Source organism: Anomaloglossus baeobatrachus, chromosome 8 (genome assembly GCF_048569485.1).
Source record: "Anomaloglossus baeobatrachus isolate aAnoBae1 chromosome 8, aAnoBae1.hap1, whole genome shotgun sequence".
NCBI lineage: Eukaryota > Metazoa > Chordata > Amphibia > Anura > Aromobatidae > Anomaloglossus > Anomaloglossus baeobatrachus.
The window spans coordinates 51,772,877-51,787,755 of NC_134360.1; the positions used below are offsets into that span (position 1 = coordinate 51,772,877).

General features: G+C 45.4%; 1 protein-coding gene across 5 annotated transcripts in view; it reads right to left on the reverse strand.

The window, feature by feature from the left end:
* Positions 1–14,879, reverse strand: part of LOC142249759 (contactin-4-like) — a 231,553-nt gene that overhangs the window by 37,878 nt on the left and 178,796 nt on the right. For all 5 annotated transcript variants that reach the window (XM_075321618.1, XM_075321616.1, XM_075321613.1 and 2 more), the window contains one exon: positions 8,967–9,062. In XM_075321618.1, coding sequence (XP_075177733.1) covers positions 8,967–9,062 — 96 coding nt within the window. The remainder of the gene's footprint in view (positions 1–8,966; positions 9,063–14,879) is intronic.

Consider the following 14,879-nt stretch of genomic DNA (forward strand, 5'->3'; position numbering starts at 1 on the left):
AGGAGACAATGTAACCTCCATATATCACATCACACCACCAGGAGACAATGTAACCTCCATATATAACATCACACCACCAGGACACAATGTAACCTCCATATATCACATCACACCACCAGGAGACAATGTAACCTCCATATATCACATCACACCACCAGGAAACAATGTAACCTCCATATATAACATCACACCACCAGGAGACAATGTAACCTCCATATATAACATCACACCACCAGGAGACAATATAACCTCCATATATAACATCACACCACCAGGAGACAATGTAACCTCCATATATCACATCACACCACCAGGAGACAATGTAACCTCCATATATAACATCACACCATCAGGAGACAATGTAACCTCCATATATCACATCACACCACCAGGAAACAATGTAACCTCCATATATAACATCACACCACCAGGAGACAATGTAACCTCCATATATAACATCACACCACCAGGAGACAATATAACCTCCATATATAACATCACACCACCAGGACACAATGTAACCTCCATATATCACATCACACCATCAGGAGACAATATAACCTCCATATATAACATCACACCACCAGGAGACAATGTAACCTCCATATATAACATCACACCACCAGGAGACAATGTAACCTCCATATATAACATCACACCACCAGGAGACAATATAACCTCCATATATCACATCACACCACCAGGACACAATGTAACCTCCATATATAACATCACACCATCAGGAGACAATGTAACCTCCATATATCACATCACACCACCAGGACACAATGTAACCTCCATATATAACATCACACCATCAGGAGACAATGTAACCTCCATATATCACATCACACCACCAGGAGACAATGTAACCTCCATATATAACATCACACCACCAGGAACACAATGTAACCTCCATATATCACATCACACCACCAGGAGACAATGTAACCTCCATATATAACATCACACCACCAGGAGACAATATAACCTCCATATATAACATCACACCACCAGGAGACAATGTAACCTCCATATATCACATCACACCACCAGGACACAATGTAACCTCCATATATAACATCACACCATCAGGAGACAATGTAACCTCCATATATCACATCACACCACCAGGACACAATGTAACCTCCATATATAACATCACACCATCAGGAGACAATGTAACCTCCATATATCACATCACACCACCAGGAGACAATGTAACCTCCATATATAACATCACACCACCAGGAACACAATGTAACCTCCATATATCACATCACACCATCAGGAGACAATGTAACCTCCAGATATCACATCACACCACCAGGAGACAATGTAACCTCCATATATAACATCACACCACCAGGAAACAATGTAACCTCCATATATCACATCACACCACCAGGAGACAATGTAACCTCCATATATCACATCACACCATCAGGACACAATGTAACCTCCATATATAACATCACACCACCAGGAGTACAATGTAATGCCGCCATATATAACATCACACCACCAGGAACACAATGTAATGCCGCCATATATTACATTACACCATCAGGAGAACATTGTAATGGTGCTATGTATAACATCACACCACCAGGGGCACAATGTAACCGCCATATATAAAATCACACCACCAAGAGCACATTGCACCTGCTGTAGCCATGTTACATATGGCAGCATTACATTGTACAATTGAAGCTAACGTCTGCATTTTTCGATAACCAGTGTTTCCAGATCCAAGATCTCTGCTTGCTGTCATTAACAAACATATGCCTTTAGATTCTCAGAGAAGCTGCCCTGACCTCCTCCTGTTCTTAGCTTCATCTTAGGACACCACTGTCTCCTTGTTCTCCTCCTACTTCTCTGACCACTCCTTCACTGTTTTCTTTTCTGGCTCTTATTCCTCTAATCTTCCCCTTACTATCAGGGTTCCTCAGGGCTCAGTCCTAGGCCCCTTCCTCCTTACTGTTGGGGTTCCTCAAGGCTCAGTCCTAGCTAGGCCTGCTCCTCCTTACTGTTGGTGCTCCTCAGGGCTCAGTCCTAGGCCCCCTCCTCCTTACTATTTGGGATCCACAGGGCTCAGTCCTAGGCCCCCTCCTCCTTACTATTGGGGTTCCTCAAGGCTCAGTCCTAGGCCCTCCTTCTTACTGTTGGTGCTCCACAGGGCTCAGTCCTAGGCCCCCCTCCTTACTGTTGGGGTTCCTCAAGGCTCAGTCCTAGGCCCCCTCCTCCTTACTGTTGGTGCTCCTCAGGGCTCAGTTCTAGGCCGCCTCCTTATTACTATAAGGGTTCCTCAAGGCTCAGTCCTAGGCCCCCTCCTCCTTACTGTTGGGGTTCCTCAAGGCTCAGTCATAGCTAGGCCTGGTCTTCCTTACTATTGGGGTTCCTCAGGACTCAGTCCTAGGTCCTCTCCTCCTTACTATTTGGGATCCACAGGGCTCAGTCCTAGGCCCCCTCCTCCTTACTATTGGGGCTCCTCAAGGCTCAGTCCTAGGCCCTCCTTCTTACTGTTGGGGTTCCTCAGAGGTAGTAAAATAGAGTACGACCCATTACCATGAGATTGCTGTGACGTGGCTACTGGGCAGGTATGAAAATGTCCATTTTGATATGCAAAACATCTAAAAAATTGTTATATATATATTTTTTCTTTTAGTAGTTTAAAGCTTTGGCATATAAGTCTCCTTTTTGTCTATTTCAGATATAGCAATTGCTTGGGTTTTTCAACCACATCTCCCAGCGGCACGCTCGCTGTCTGGGGTCATATTTCACAACGTTCCTTTATTCTACATGTCCAATCACTTACTCGCTCATGTCAACTGCATCATAAAAACCTATCCAGAATCCGACCTGTTCTCACTTTTGAAACTCTAAAAACTCTTACTATGGCTCTAATTCATTCTCATCTGTACTACTGCAACTCTCTACTAATCGGTCTCCCTCTAACCAAGCTTTCTCCTCTCCAATTTGTCCTGAATGCAGCAGCCAGGGTTTTAATTCTGTCCAGCAGCTACACCGATGCCTCCACCCTGTGCCAGTCATTGCACTGGTTACCCATCTGCTACAGAATACAATATAAACTTATCTCTCTCACCCACAAAGCTCTCCACAATTCTTCACCACCCTACATCTTCTCCCTCATCTGTCTATAACTATACCCGTTCTCTATATTCTGTGACTGATCTCAGACTAACATCCTCCATCATCCAAGCCTCGCATCTCCGTCTCCAAGACTTCTGAATGTACTACCCAGATGATCGGACTAATACCTAGTCCTCCTTTTTTAAGCATGCTCCAAAAAAATATTAGACAGGCCAATCACCCCCACTTCACTAATCTAACTCTCCCCTATTACCTCTTTCTAAATTTTACACAGAAGTTGGTCCTTGTAATTAATCTGTCTCCATACCCTCTATGCACCCAAAAACACTTTGTAACTGTATTCAGATCCTTTCTGATGACGGATCCTGCACCTTTATACCATAGTACCGCTATTTATTATAATGATGGCCGGACTATACATGGCAGCACATTCTACTTATTGTGCCCCCTATTTCCTTGTACATTGTAAGCTCGTGAGCCGGACCCTCTCTCATCCTGTGTGTTACTTTGCAATTTAATGGGGACATGTACAGATAATACAAAGTGCTGCGGACTATGTTGGCGCTATAGAAATATAAATAAATAAATTACTATTATAGATTGATACAATTGTATCCAGCGTCCTCAGTGTGTAAACTAATCAGCCATGTCCCCAGGATGATACATACAATGTATCAGTGCTGGTGAGATCTGCACAGCTGAGGACTTTCCAAACTAGATACAATTGTAACAAATGTTCAGATGTATCAAACATTATTTTTTCAGCCTGACAGCAAACAGATATCTCAAAGGGAACCTGTCACCAGTTTTTTTCCCCATTAAACCAAAAATATCACCTTCTGCAGCTCCTGGGCTGCATTCCATGAAGGTGCACCTTGTTGCTGGCCCCCCTTGAAGACCCCTAAAAAGAACTTTATAAAATCTTACAGTTTCCTATGCAAATGAGTTTTGTTGGCTCTAATTCGGCTCCTGTCCCCCCTCCTGCCGCTGTTCGCCATCCCTTAGTCATGATTTCCATGGATGACGACGACCCCGTGGTCGTCCACTCTGCTGGAGTCTCGCGCAGGCGCATTTTGCTGAACCACTATCGCAGGGCTGAGCATAAAGTTTCCCTCGCGCGAGCGCCGGTGATGTAGTTGCGCAGGCTAGATTATGGGCGGGTATGAGGATGACGCTGCTGAGGTCATGCACAGCGCCGCTCATAATCTCGCGCCTGCGCAACTACATCACCGGTGCTCGCGCGAGGGAAACGTTATGCTCAGCCCCGCGATAGGGGCACAGCGAAATGCACCTACGCGAGACTCCAGCAGCGTCATCCTCGTACCCGCCCACAATCTAGTGCCTGCGCAACTACTTTACCTGCGCTCGTGCGAGGGAAACTTTATGCTCAGCCCCGCGATAGGGGTACATCGAAATGCGCCTGCGCGAGACTCCAGCAGCGTCATCCTCTTACCTGCCCATAATCTAGTGTCTGCGCAACTACTTCACCTGCGCTCGCGCGAGGGAAACTTTATGCTCAGCCCCGCGATAGGGGCACATCGAAATGCGCCTGCGCGAGACTCCAGCAGCATGGACGGTCATGGGGGTGGCGTCATCCATGGAAATCATGACTGGGGGACGGCGAACAGCGGCAGGAGGGGGGACAGGAGCCGAATTAGAGCCCGCCCATCTGGCCAACCAAACTCATTTGCATAGGAAACGGTAAGATTTTATACAGTTCTTTTAGGGGTCTGCAAGGGGGGTCAGCAACAAGGTGCACCTTCATAGAATGCAGCCCAGGAGCTGCAGAAGGTGATATTTTTGGTTTAATAGGGAAAAATGTGATGACAGGTTCCCTTTAATGACGAGGAAGTAAAACACAAAGTACCTTAAAGAGGGGAGTATAGATGAAGATTTAGAGAGAATCTTGCTCACCGCTCGCCTCTGTCACACTTGGGTTTGGAGCTGCGCGCTCATTAGAATATGAGGCGAGCCATTAATAAGATGATCTGCAGCGACCTCCTCAGCTGTCACCTTAATGTGATCATGTGACCAGACAATAGGAGGCGCTATAGACTAAGGATGTCACAAACCATGTAAGAAATGACTAACAACATCCTGACAATTAATTATTCTACATCCGTTGTAGCCGCACCAGCAGCGATTCCCGCAATCCCATAAATAAAGAAAAAAACAGCACATCAGTCTCTTATTAAGGCATAGAATGTCTTCTTTATAAATAGGTTACTATAATTCATACATTAATGATGACTTTGTTTATTAAATAAACTGTTTAATCTGTTTCTTTTGTATAAATATTAGTTTTCAAAATAGCATTTTCAGTTGTGACCTCGACCTCCAGAAATTTCAGTTCTCTCTCATGTCTCTCTAGCGTAAATGTAATAAATGAATCACAGTTGTTCACAATGGCGTTAACTAGAGTTCAATGGGCCCCGGTGCAAAATTTGGACCTGGGCCCCCACCATCTTTGGGGTACAGGACAATTACACTGACACTTGGCTCTTTCACTCAGCACCCAGCTTTCCCATAGTCAGATATCCCAATATAATATCCAATATTATAATGCACCCCCACAGTCCTCCATATATTATAATGCACCCCCACAGTCCTCCATATATTATAATGCACCCCCATAGTTATCCATATAGTATAATGCATTAATGCATCCCCATTATCCTTCATATCATATCACATAATGCATCTCATAGTCCTCCATGTATTATAATACACCCCCATAGCCCTCTATATATCTTATAAAACTCCCCATAGTCCTCCATATATTATAATACACTCCCCATAGTCCTCCATATATTATAATACACGCCCCATGCTCCTCCATATATTATACTACACTCCTCATAGTCCTCCATATATTATAATACAATCCCCATAGTCCTCCCTATATAATAATACACTCCCCATAGTCCTCCCTATATTATAATACACTCCCCATAGTCCTCCATATATTATAATGCACTCCCCATAGTCCTCCCTATATAATAATACACTCCCCATAGTCCTCCCTATATTATAATACACTCCCCATAGTCCTCCATATATTATAATACACTCCCCATAGTCCTCCCTATATTATAATACACTCCCCATAGTCCTCCCTATATTATAATACACTCCCCATAGTCCTCCATATATTATAATACAATCCCCATAGTCCTCCCTATATAATAATACACTCCCCATAGTCCTCCCTATATTATAATACACTCCCCATAGTCCTCCATATATTATAATACACTCCCCATAGTCCTCCCTATATTATAATACACTCCCCATAGTCCTCCCTATATTATAATACACTCCCCATAGTCCTCCCTATATTATAATACACTCCCCATAGTCCTCCCTATATTATAATACACTCCCCATAGTCCTCCATATATTATAATACAGTCCCCATAGTCCTCCCTATATAATAATACACTCCCCATAGTCCTCCCTATATCCCTATATTATAATACACTCCCCATAGTCCTCCATATATTATAATGCACTCCCCATAGTCTTCCCTATATTATAATACACTCCTCATAGTCCTCCATATATTATAATACAATCCCCATAGTCCTCCCTATATAATAATACACTCCCCATAGTCCTCCCTATATCCCTATATTATAATACACTCCCCATAGTCCTCCCTATATTATAATACACTCCCCATAGTCCTCCCTATATTATAATACACTCCCCATAGTCCTCCATATATTATAATGCACACCCATAGTCCTCCATATATTATAATGCACACGCCATAGTCCTTCATATATTATAATACACCCCCATAGTCCTTCATATATTATAATGCACTCCCCATAGTCCTCCACATATTATAATACACTCCGCATAGTCCTTCATATATTATAATACACTCCCCATAGTCCTCCATATATTATAATACACTCCTCATAGTCCTCCATATATTATAATACACTCCTCATAGTCCTCCCTATATTATAATACACTCCCCATAGTCCTCCATATATTATAATACACTCCTCATAGTCCTCCATATATTATAATACACTCCTCATAGTCCTCCCTATATTATAATACACTCCCCATAGTCCTCCATATATTATAATACACTCCTCATAGTCCTCCATATATTATAATACACTCCTCATAGTCCTCCATATATTATAATGCACACGCCATAGCCCTCCATATATTATAATACACTCCTCATAGTCCTCCATATATTATAATGCACACGCCATAGTCCTCCATATATTATAATGCACACGCCATAGTCCTTCATATATTATAATACACGCCCCATAGTCCTCCATATATTATAATACACTCCCCATAGTCCTCCATATATTATAATGCACCCCCATAGTCCTCCATATATTATAATACACTCCGCATAGTCCTTCATATATTATAATACACTCCTCATAGTCCTCTATATATTATAATACACGCCCCATAGTCCTTCATATATTATAATACACTCCTCATAGTCCTCTATATATTATAATACACTCCCCATAGTCCTCCATATATTATAATACACTCCCCATAGTCCTCCACATATTATAATACACGCCCCATAGTCCTTCATATATTATAATACACTCCTCATAGTCCTCTATATATTATAATACACGCCCCATAGTCCTTCATATATTATAATACACTCCTCATAGTCCTCTATATATTATAATACACACCCCATAGTCCTCCATATATTATAATACACTCCCCATAGTCCTCCATATATTATAATACACTCCCCATAGTCCTCCATATATTATAATACACTCCCCATAGTCCTCCATATATTATAATACACTCCCCATAGTCCTACATATAATTTAATGCACCCCGATAGACCTCCATGTATTAAATGCACCCCATAGTCCTCCATATATTAAAATACCCTCCCCAGAGCCCTCCATGTATTGTAATGCACACCCCCATAGTCCTGCATATAATTTAATGCACCCCATATAATTTATTGCACCCCCATAGTTGTCTGGCCACCGTGATTAAATACATACTCACTTCTCCTCGTTCCCCAGCTGCTCCGGTCTCCTCAGTGTCCCCACTGTTCTGCCGCTCAGCACATCGGCGCGCAGTAGTGACGTCATCGAGCTCCGCTGTACTGACACGTCAGAGCGCCGCAGACACAGTGGGAGAATGATGAGAGAGGAAGTGCTCCGCTCAATCTTTCATCATTGCTTTCAATTGTATCGGCGTCTGCGATTGACAATTGAAAGGGGCCTTGTGCCAGCGCTGGCACTGGGCCCCATAGGGGTATCATGGCCTGGCACCATTTGCTGAGGTCCTCGGGCCCCCTGATCCCCTGGGCCCGGCCTCAATAGCAATCCCTGCGACTGTGATCGTGTCGCCCCTGGTTGTTCATACACTGTTCAAAAGTAGGAATCTCATCATCTAAACCCGACCAAAAAAACCTAAATATTTAGAGGATTTCACGCTGATTGCGTCTGGATATTCTACCCTGCTCCAAAAAACGACGTTTTAGGTGGGTTGCACCCAGATTGTTTGTACTTTTTTACGGACTCCTTGTCTATTTGTGTCCATGGAAGAGTTATATCTAATCTTATTTTATTCCTATCCAGATATATTGATGAAATGATTGATATAAAAGAAGAAATTTGCTCTGCACAATAGTGTTTAAATTAATTGAAAAATGTGTGAGTTATAATAACCTTAATATTTATAAACAATAAATTCTATGCATTAAAAAGAGGATGATATGCCGTTTATTCTTTATTTATTGGTTCTCAAACCATATAAAATTATTCAATGCAGAAAATTAACAGCAGAGGGCGCTCCGTTATAAGTAATCAGTGAGGATTCACCTCCAGAATGAGCAGGAGGACCGCACAGCAGCACCATCCCCTGTCCCTCCCGTACATACACCGTACTGCGGGGCCGGGTCTGGAATGAATCAAGATCTGCAGGAAAAAAACAAACATTCACATCATTATTCCTGACCGCGATCACAGAAAGTCACAGAAAATGCAGAAAAATAACAATGAGGAAATAGTAATCAAATGTGCAAAGAAATACACAATATAAGAGATAAATACCAAACACTGCTACAGGCCATCATAACCTAATGTAAAAGAGTGAAGACCCCAAATATGAACATATCCCTATCTGATCAGAGATGGATTCTTCATCATAGGGGCAGTATTATAGTAGTTATATCCTTGTACATAGGGGCAGTATTATAGTATTTATATTCTTGTACATAGGAGCAGTATTATAGTAGTTATATTCTTGTACATAGGGACAGTATTATAGTAGTTATATTCTTGTACATTGGGGCAGTATTATAGTAGTTATATTCTTGTACATAGGGGCAGTATTATAGTAGCTATATTCTTGTACATAGGGACAGTATTATAGTAGTTATATTCTTGTACATTGGGGCAGTATTATAGTAGTTACATTCTTGTACATTGGGGCAGTATTATAGTAGTTATATTCTTGTACATAGGGGCAGTATTATAGTAGCTATATTCTTGTACATAGGGGCAGTATTATAGTAGCTATATTCTTGTACATAGGGGCAGTATTATAGTAGTTATATTCTTGTACATAGGGGCAGTATTATAGTAGTTATATTCTTGTACATAGGGGCAGTATTATAGTAGTTATATTCTTAGGGGGCAGTATTATAGTAGTTATATTCTTGTACATAGGGGCAGTATTATAGTAGTTATATTCTTGTACATAGGGGCAGTATTATAGTAGTTATATTCTTAGGGGGCAGTATTATAGTAGTTATATTCTTGTACATAGGGGCAGTATTATAGTAGTTATATTCTTGTACATAAGGGCAGTATTATAGTAGTTATATTCTTGTACATAGGGGCAGTATTATAGTAGTTATATTCTTGTACATAGGGGCAGTATTATAGAAGTTATATTCTTCTACATAAGAGCAGTATTATAGTAGTTATATTGTTGTACATAGGGGGCAGTATTATAGTAGTTATATTCTTGTGCATAGGGGGCAGTATTATAGTAGTTATATTCTTGTACATAGAGGGCAGTATTATAGTAGTTATATTCTTGTACATAGGGGCAGTATTATAGTAGTTATATTCTTGTACATAGGGGGCAGTATTATAGTAGTTATATTCTTGTACATAGGGGCAGTATTATAGTAGTTATATTCTTGTACATAGGGGCAGTATTATAGTAGTTATATTCTTGTACATAGGGGCAGTATTATAGTAGTTATATTCTTGTACATAGGGGCAGTATTATAGAAGTTATATTCTTCTACATAGGAGCAGTATTATAGTAGTTATATTCTTGTACATAGGGGCAGTATTATAGTAGTTATTTTCTTGTACATAGGAGCAGTATTATAGTAGTTATATTCTTGTACATAGGGGGCAGTATTATAGTAGTTATATTCTTGTACATAGGGGCAGTATTATAGTAGTTATATTCTTGTACATAGGGGCAGTATTATAGTAGTTATATTCTTGTACATAGGGGCAGTATTATAGTAGTTATATTCTTGTACATAGGGGCAGAATTATAGTAGTTATATTCTTGTACATAGGGGCAGTATTATAGTAGTTATATTCTTGTACATAGGGGCAGTATTATAGTAGTTATATTCTTGTACATAGGGGCAGTATTATAGTAGTTATATTCTTGTACATAGGGGCAGAATTATAGTAGCTATATTCTTGTACATAGGGGCAGTATTATAGTAGCTATATTATTGTACATAGGGGCAGTATTATAGTAGTTATATTCTTAGGGAGCAGTATTATAGTAGTTATATTCTTGTACATAGGGGCAGTATTATAGTAGTTATATTCTTCTTCATAGGGGCAGTATTATAGTAGTAATATTCTTGTATACAGTGGCAGTATTATAGTAGTTATATTCTTGTACATAGGGGCAGAATTATAGTAGCTATATTCTTGTACATAGGGGCAGAATTATAGTAGCTATATTCTTGTACATAGGGGCAGTATTATAGTAGCTATATTCTTGTACATAGGGGCAGTATTATAGTAATTTTATTCTTAGGGAGCAGTATTATAGTAGTTATATTCTTGTACATAGGGGGCAGTATTATAGTAGTTATATTCTTCTTCATAGGGGCAGTATTATAGTAGTAATATTCTTGTATACAGTGGCAGTATTATAGTAGTTATATTCTTGTACATAGGGGCAGAATTATAGTAGCTATATTCTTGTACATAGGGGCAGTATTATAGTAATTTTATTCTTAGGGAGCAGTATTATAGTCAGGGCCGTATTTACCATTAGGCACCCGTGGTCCCGTGCCTAGGGCGGCAGGATGCAGGGGGCGGCACCTTCTAGCAGTAAAAAAAAAAAAAATTTTTTTTTTTTTTACACATTCATTAAATCCACTGTATTTTCGGAGGGGGGAGGGGGGAGAGGCGCACTTTATTTATTTGTATCCACGTCAATTAAGACGCGAATGCAGACAAACTGCAGCGGCCGGGCACAGAGAGCTGATTGACCCCGGAACTGCCGGCGCCTGCACTTCCGGGGTCACAGGCGCGCCAATCAGCTCCTTCCTCTGTGCTGCGTCCAATGCTGTATGGATTTCACATGCAGAGCTCACAGCAGGACGCCGCAGTGGACGCCGCGATGGAAGCTGGTGTCAGAAGAGGATACTCACGTGAGCCAGGAAGATGACGGCGGGCCCTGGAGCAGGTAAGTGCTCGCAGAGCTGAAGATTCATAAGGAGCGTGGGGGTGTCTCTAATGCAGACTGGAGATCTGCGTATGGGGTGGGAGGAGAGAGGCTGATACTGGGGGAGACTTGGGGGAAGAGAAGCTGATACTGGGGGAGGCTAGGAGGAGAGTATGATGCTGGGGGAGGCTGGGAGGGGGAGGCTGATGTTGCGGAAGGCTGGGATGGGGGGAGGCTGATGCTGGGGGAGGCTGGGAGGAGGGAGGCTGATGCTGAGGGAGGCTGATGGTGGGGGAGGCTGAGAGGAGAGAGGCTGATGGTGGGGGAGGCTGGGAGGAGAGAGGCTGATGCTGGGGGAGGCTGGGAGGAGAGAGGCTGATGCTTGGGGAGGCTGATGCTGGGGGAGGCTGGGAGGAGGGAGGCTGATGCTGAGGGAGGCTGATGCTGTGGGAGGCTGGGAGGAGAGAGGCTGATGCTGTGGGAGGCTGATGCTGGGGGAGGCTGGGAGGAGAGAGGGGGAGGCTGGGAGGAGGGAGGCTGACGCTGAGGGAGGCTGATGCTGGGGGAGGCTGGTGCTGGGGGAGGATGATGCTGGGGGAGGCTGGGAGGAGGGAGGCTGATGCTGGGAGGAGGGAGGCTGATGCTGAGGGAGGCTGGGAGGGGGGAGGCTGGGAGGAGAGAGGCTGATGCTGGGGGAGGCTGGGAGGAGGGAGGCTGATGCTGAGGGAGGCTGATGCTGAGAGAGGCTGATGCTTCGGGAGGCTCGGAGGAGAGAGGCTGATGCTGAGGGAGGCTGATGCTGGGGGAGACTGGGAGGAGAGAGGCTGATGCTGGGGGAGGCTAGGAGGGGGGAGGCTGATGCTGGCGGAGGCTGATACTGGGGGAGGCTGGGAGGAGGGAGGCTGATGCTGAGGGAGGCTGATGCTGGGGGAGGCTGGGAGGAGGGAGGCTGATGCTGGGGGAGGCTGATGCTGGGGGAGGCTGGGAGGGGGGAGGCTGGGAGGAGGGAGGCTGGGAGGAGGGAGGCTGATGCTGAGGGAGGCTGATGCTGGGGGAGGCTGGGAGGAGAGAGGCTGATGCTGGGGGAAGCTGGGGGAGAGAGGCTGATGCTGGGGGAAGCTGGGGGAGAGAGGCTGATGCTGGGGGAAGCTGGGGGAGAGAGGCTGAAGCTGGGGGAGGCTGGGGAGAGAGAGGCTGAAGCTGGGGGACGCTGGGGGGAGAGAGGTTGATGCTGGGGGGGCTGGGGGGAGAGAGGCTGATGCTGGGGGAGAGGCTGCTGGTGAAGGCGGGGGAGAGCGGCTGCTGCTGGGGGAATGGGAGAGAGGGGCCAATCCTAGAGACAGAGGACAAGGGTTGAGGGATAGTGCAATGACAAAATCGATGGCGGGGGAGTGTAAGGACTCAGAATGAGAGGGGGGCAGCATTGGGAGCTCATTATGGAGAAGGGGCAGCATGTGTGGGCTCAGTATGGAGTGGAGCAATGTAGGGGAGTCAATATCAAGAGTGGGTTAGTGTGTGTGTGTGTGTGTGTGTGTGTGGGAGGGGTGTCTCAGCATAAGCGTTAGTGTGGTGGTCTTAGGATGAGTGGGGCAGCATGGAGGTGTCATTATGAAAAAGAGGAAGGCAGCATTAGGAGCTCATGGAGAGGGGCAGCATGCATGGGACATTGTGAGGAGGGAACAGCATGCATGGGAAACTGTGAGGAGGGAGCAGCATGCATGGGACACTGTGAGGAGGGGGCAGCATGCATGGGACACTGTGAGGAGGGGGCAGCATGCATGGGACATTGTGAGGAGGGGGCAGCATGCATGGGACACTGTGAGGAAGGGGCAGCATGCATGGGACACTGTGAGGAAGGGGCACCATGCATGGGACATTGGGAGGAGGGGGCAGCATGCATGGGACATTGTGAGGAGGGGGCAGCATGCATGGGACATTGTGAGGAGGGGGCAGCATGCATGGGACATTGGGAGGAGGGGCAGCAGCAAGCATGGGACATTGTGAGGAGGGGGCAGCATGCATGGGACATTGTGAGGAGGGGGCAGCAAGCATGGGACATTGTGAGGAGGGGGCAGCAAGCATGGGACATTGTGAGGAGGGGGCAGCAAGCATGGGACACTGTGAGGAGGGGGCAGCATGCATGGGACATTGTGAGGAGGTGGCAGCATGCATGGGACATTGTGAGGAGGGGGCAGCATGCATGGGACATTGTGAGGAGGGGGCAGCATGCATGGGACATTGTGAGGAGGGGGCAGCATGCATGGGACATTGTGAGGAGGGGGCAGCATGCATGGGACACTGTGAGGAGGGGGCAGCATGCATGGGACATTGTGAGGAGGGGGCAGCATGCATGGGACATTGTGAGGAGGGGGCAGCATGCATGGGACATTGTGAGGAGGGGGCAGCATGCATGGGACATTGTGAGGAGGGGGCAGCATGCATGGGACATTGTGAGGAGGGGGCAGCATGCATGGGACATTGTGAGGAGGGGGCAGCATGCATGGGACATTGTGAGGAGGGGGCAGCATGCATGGGACACTGTGAGGAGGGGGCAGCATGCATGGGACATTGTGAGGAGGGGGCAGCACGCATGGGACATTGTGAGGAGGGGGCAGCATGCATGGGACATTGTGAGGAGGGGGCAGCATGCATGGGACATTGTGAGGAGGGGGCAGCATGCATGGGACATTGTGAGGAGGGAGCAGCATGCATGGGACACTGTGAGGAGGGGGCAGCATGCATGGGACATTGTGAGGAGGGGGCAGCATGCATGGGACATTGTGAGGAGGGGGCAGCATGCATGGGACATAGTGAGGAGGGGGCAGCATGCATGGGACACTGTGAGGAGGGGGCAGCATGCATGGGACATTGTGAGGAGGGGGCAGCATGCATGGGACATTGTGAGGAGGGGGCAGCATGCATGGGACATTGTGAGGAGGGGGCAGCATGCATGGGACATTGTGAGGAGGGGGCAGCATGCATGGGACATTGTGAGGAGGGAGCAGCATGCATGGGACACTGTGAGGAGGGGGCAGCATGCAGGGGACATTGTGAGGAGGGGGCAGCATGCATGG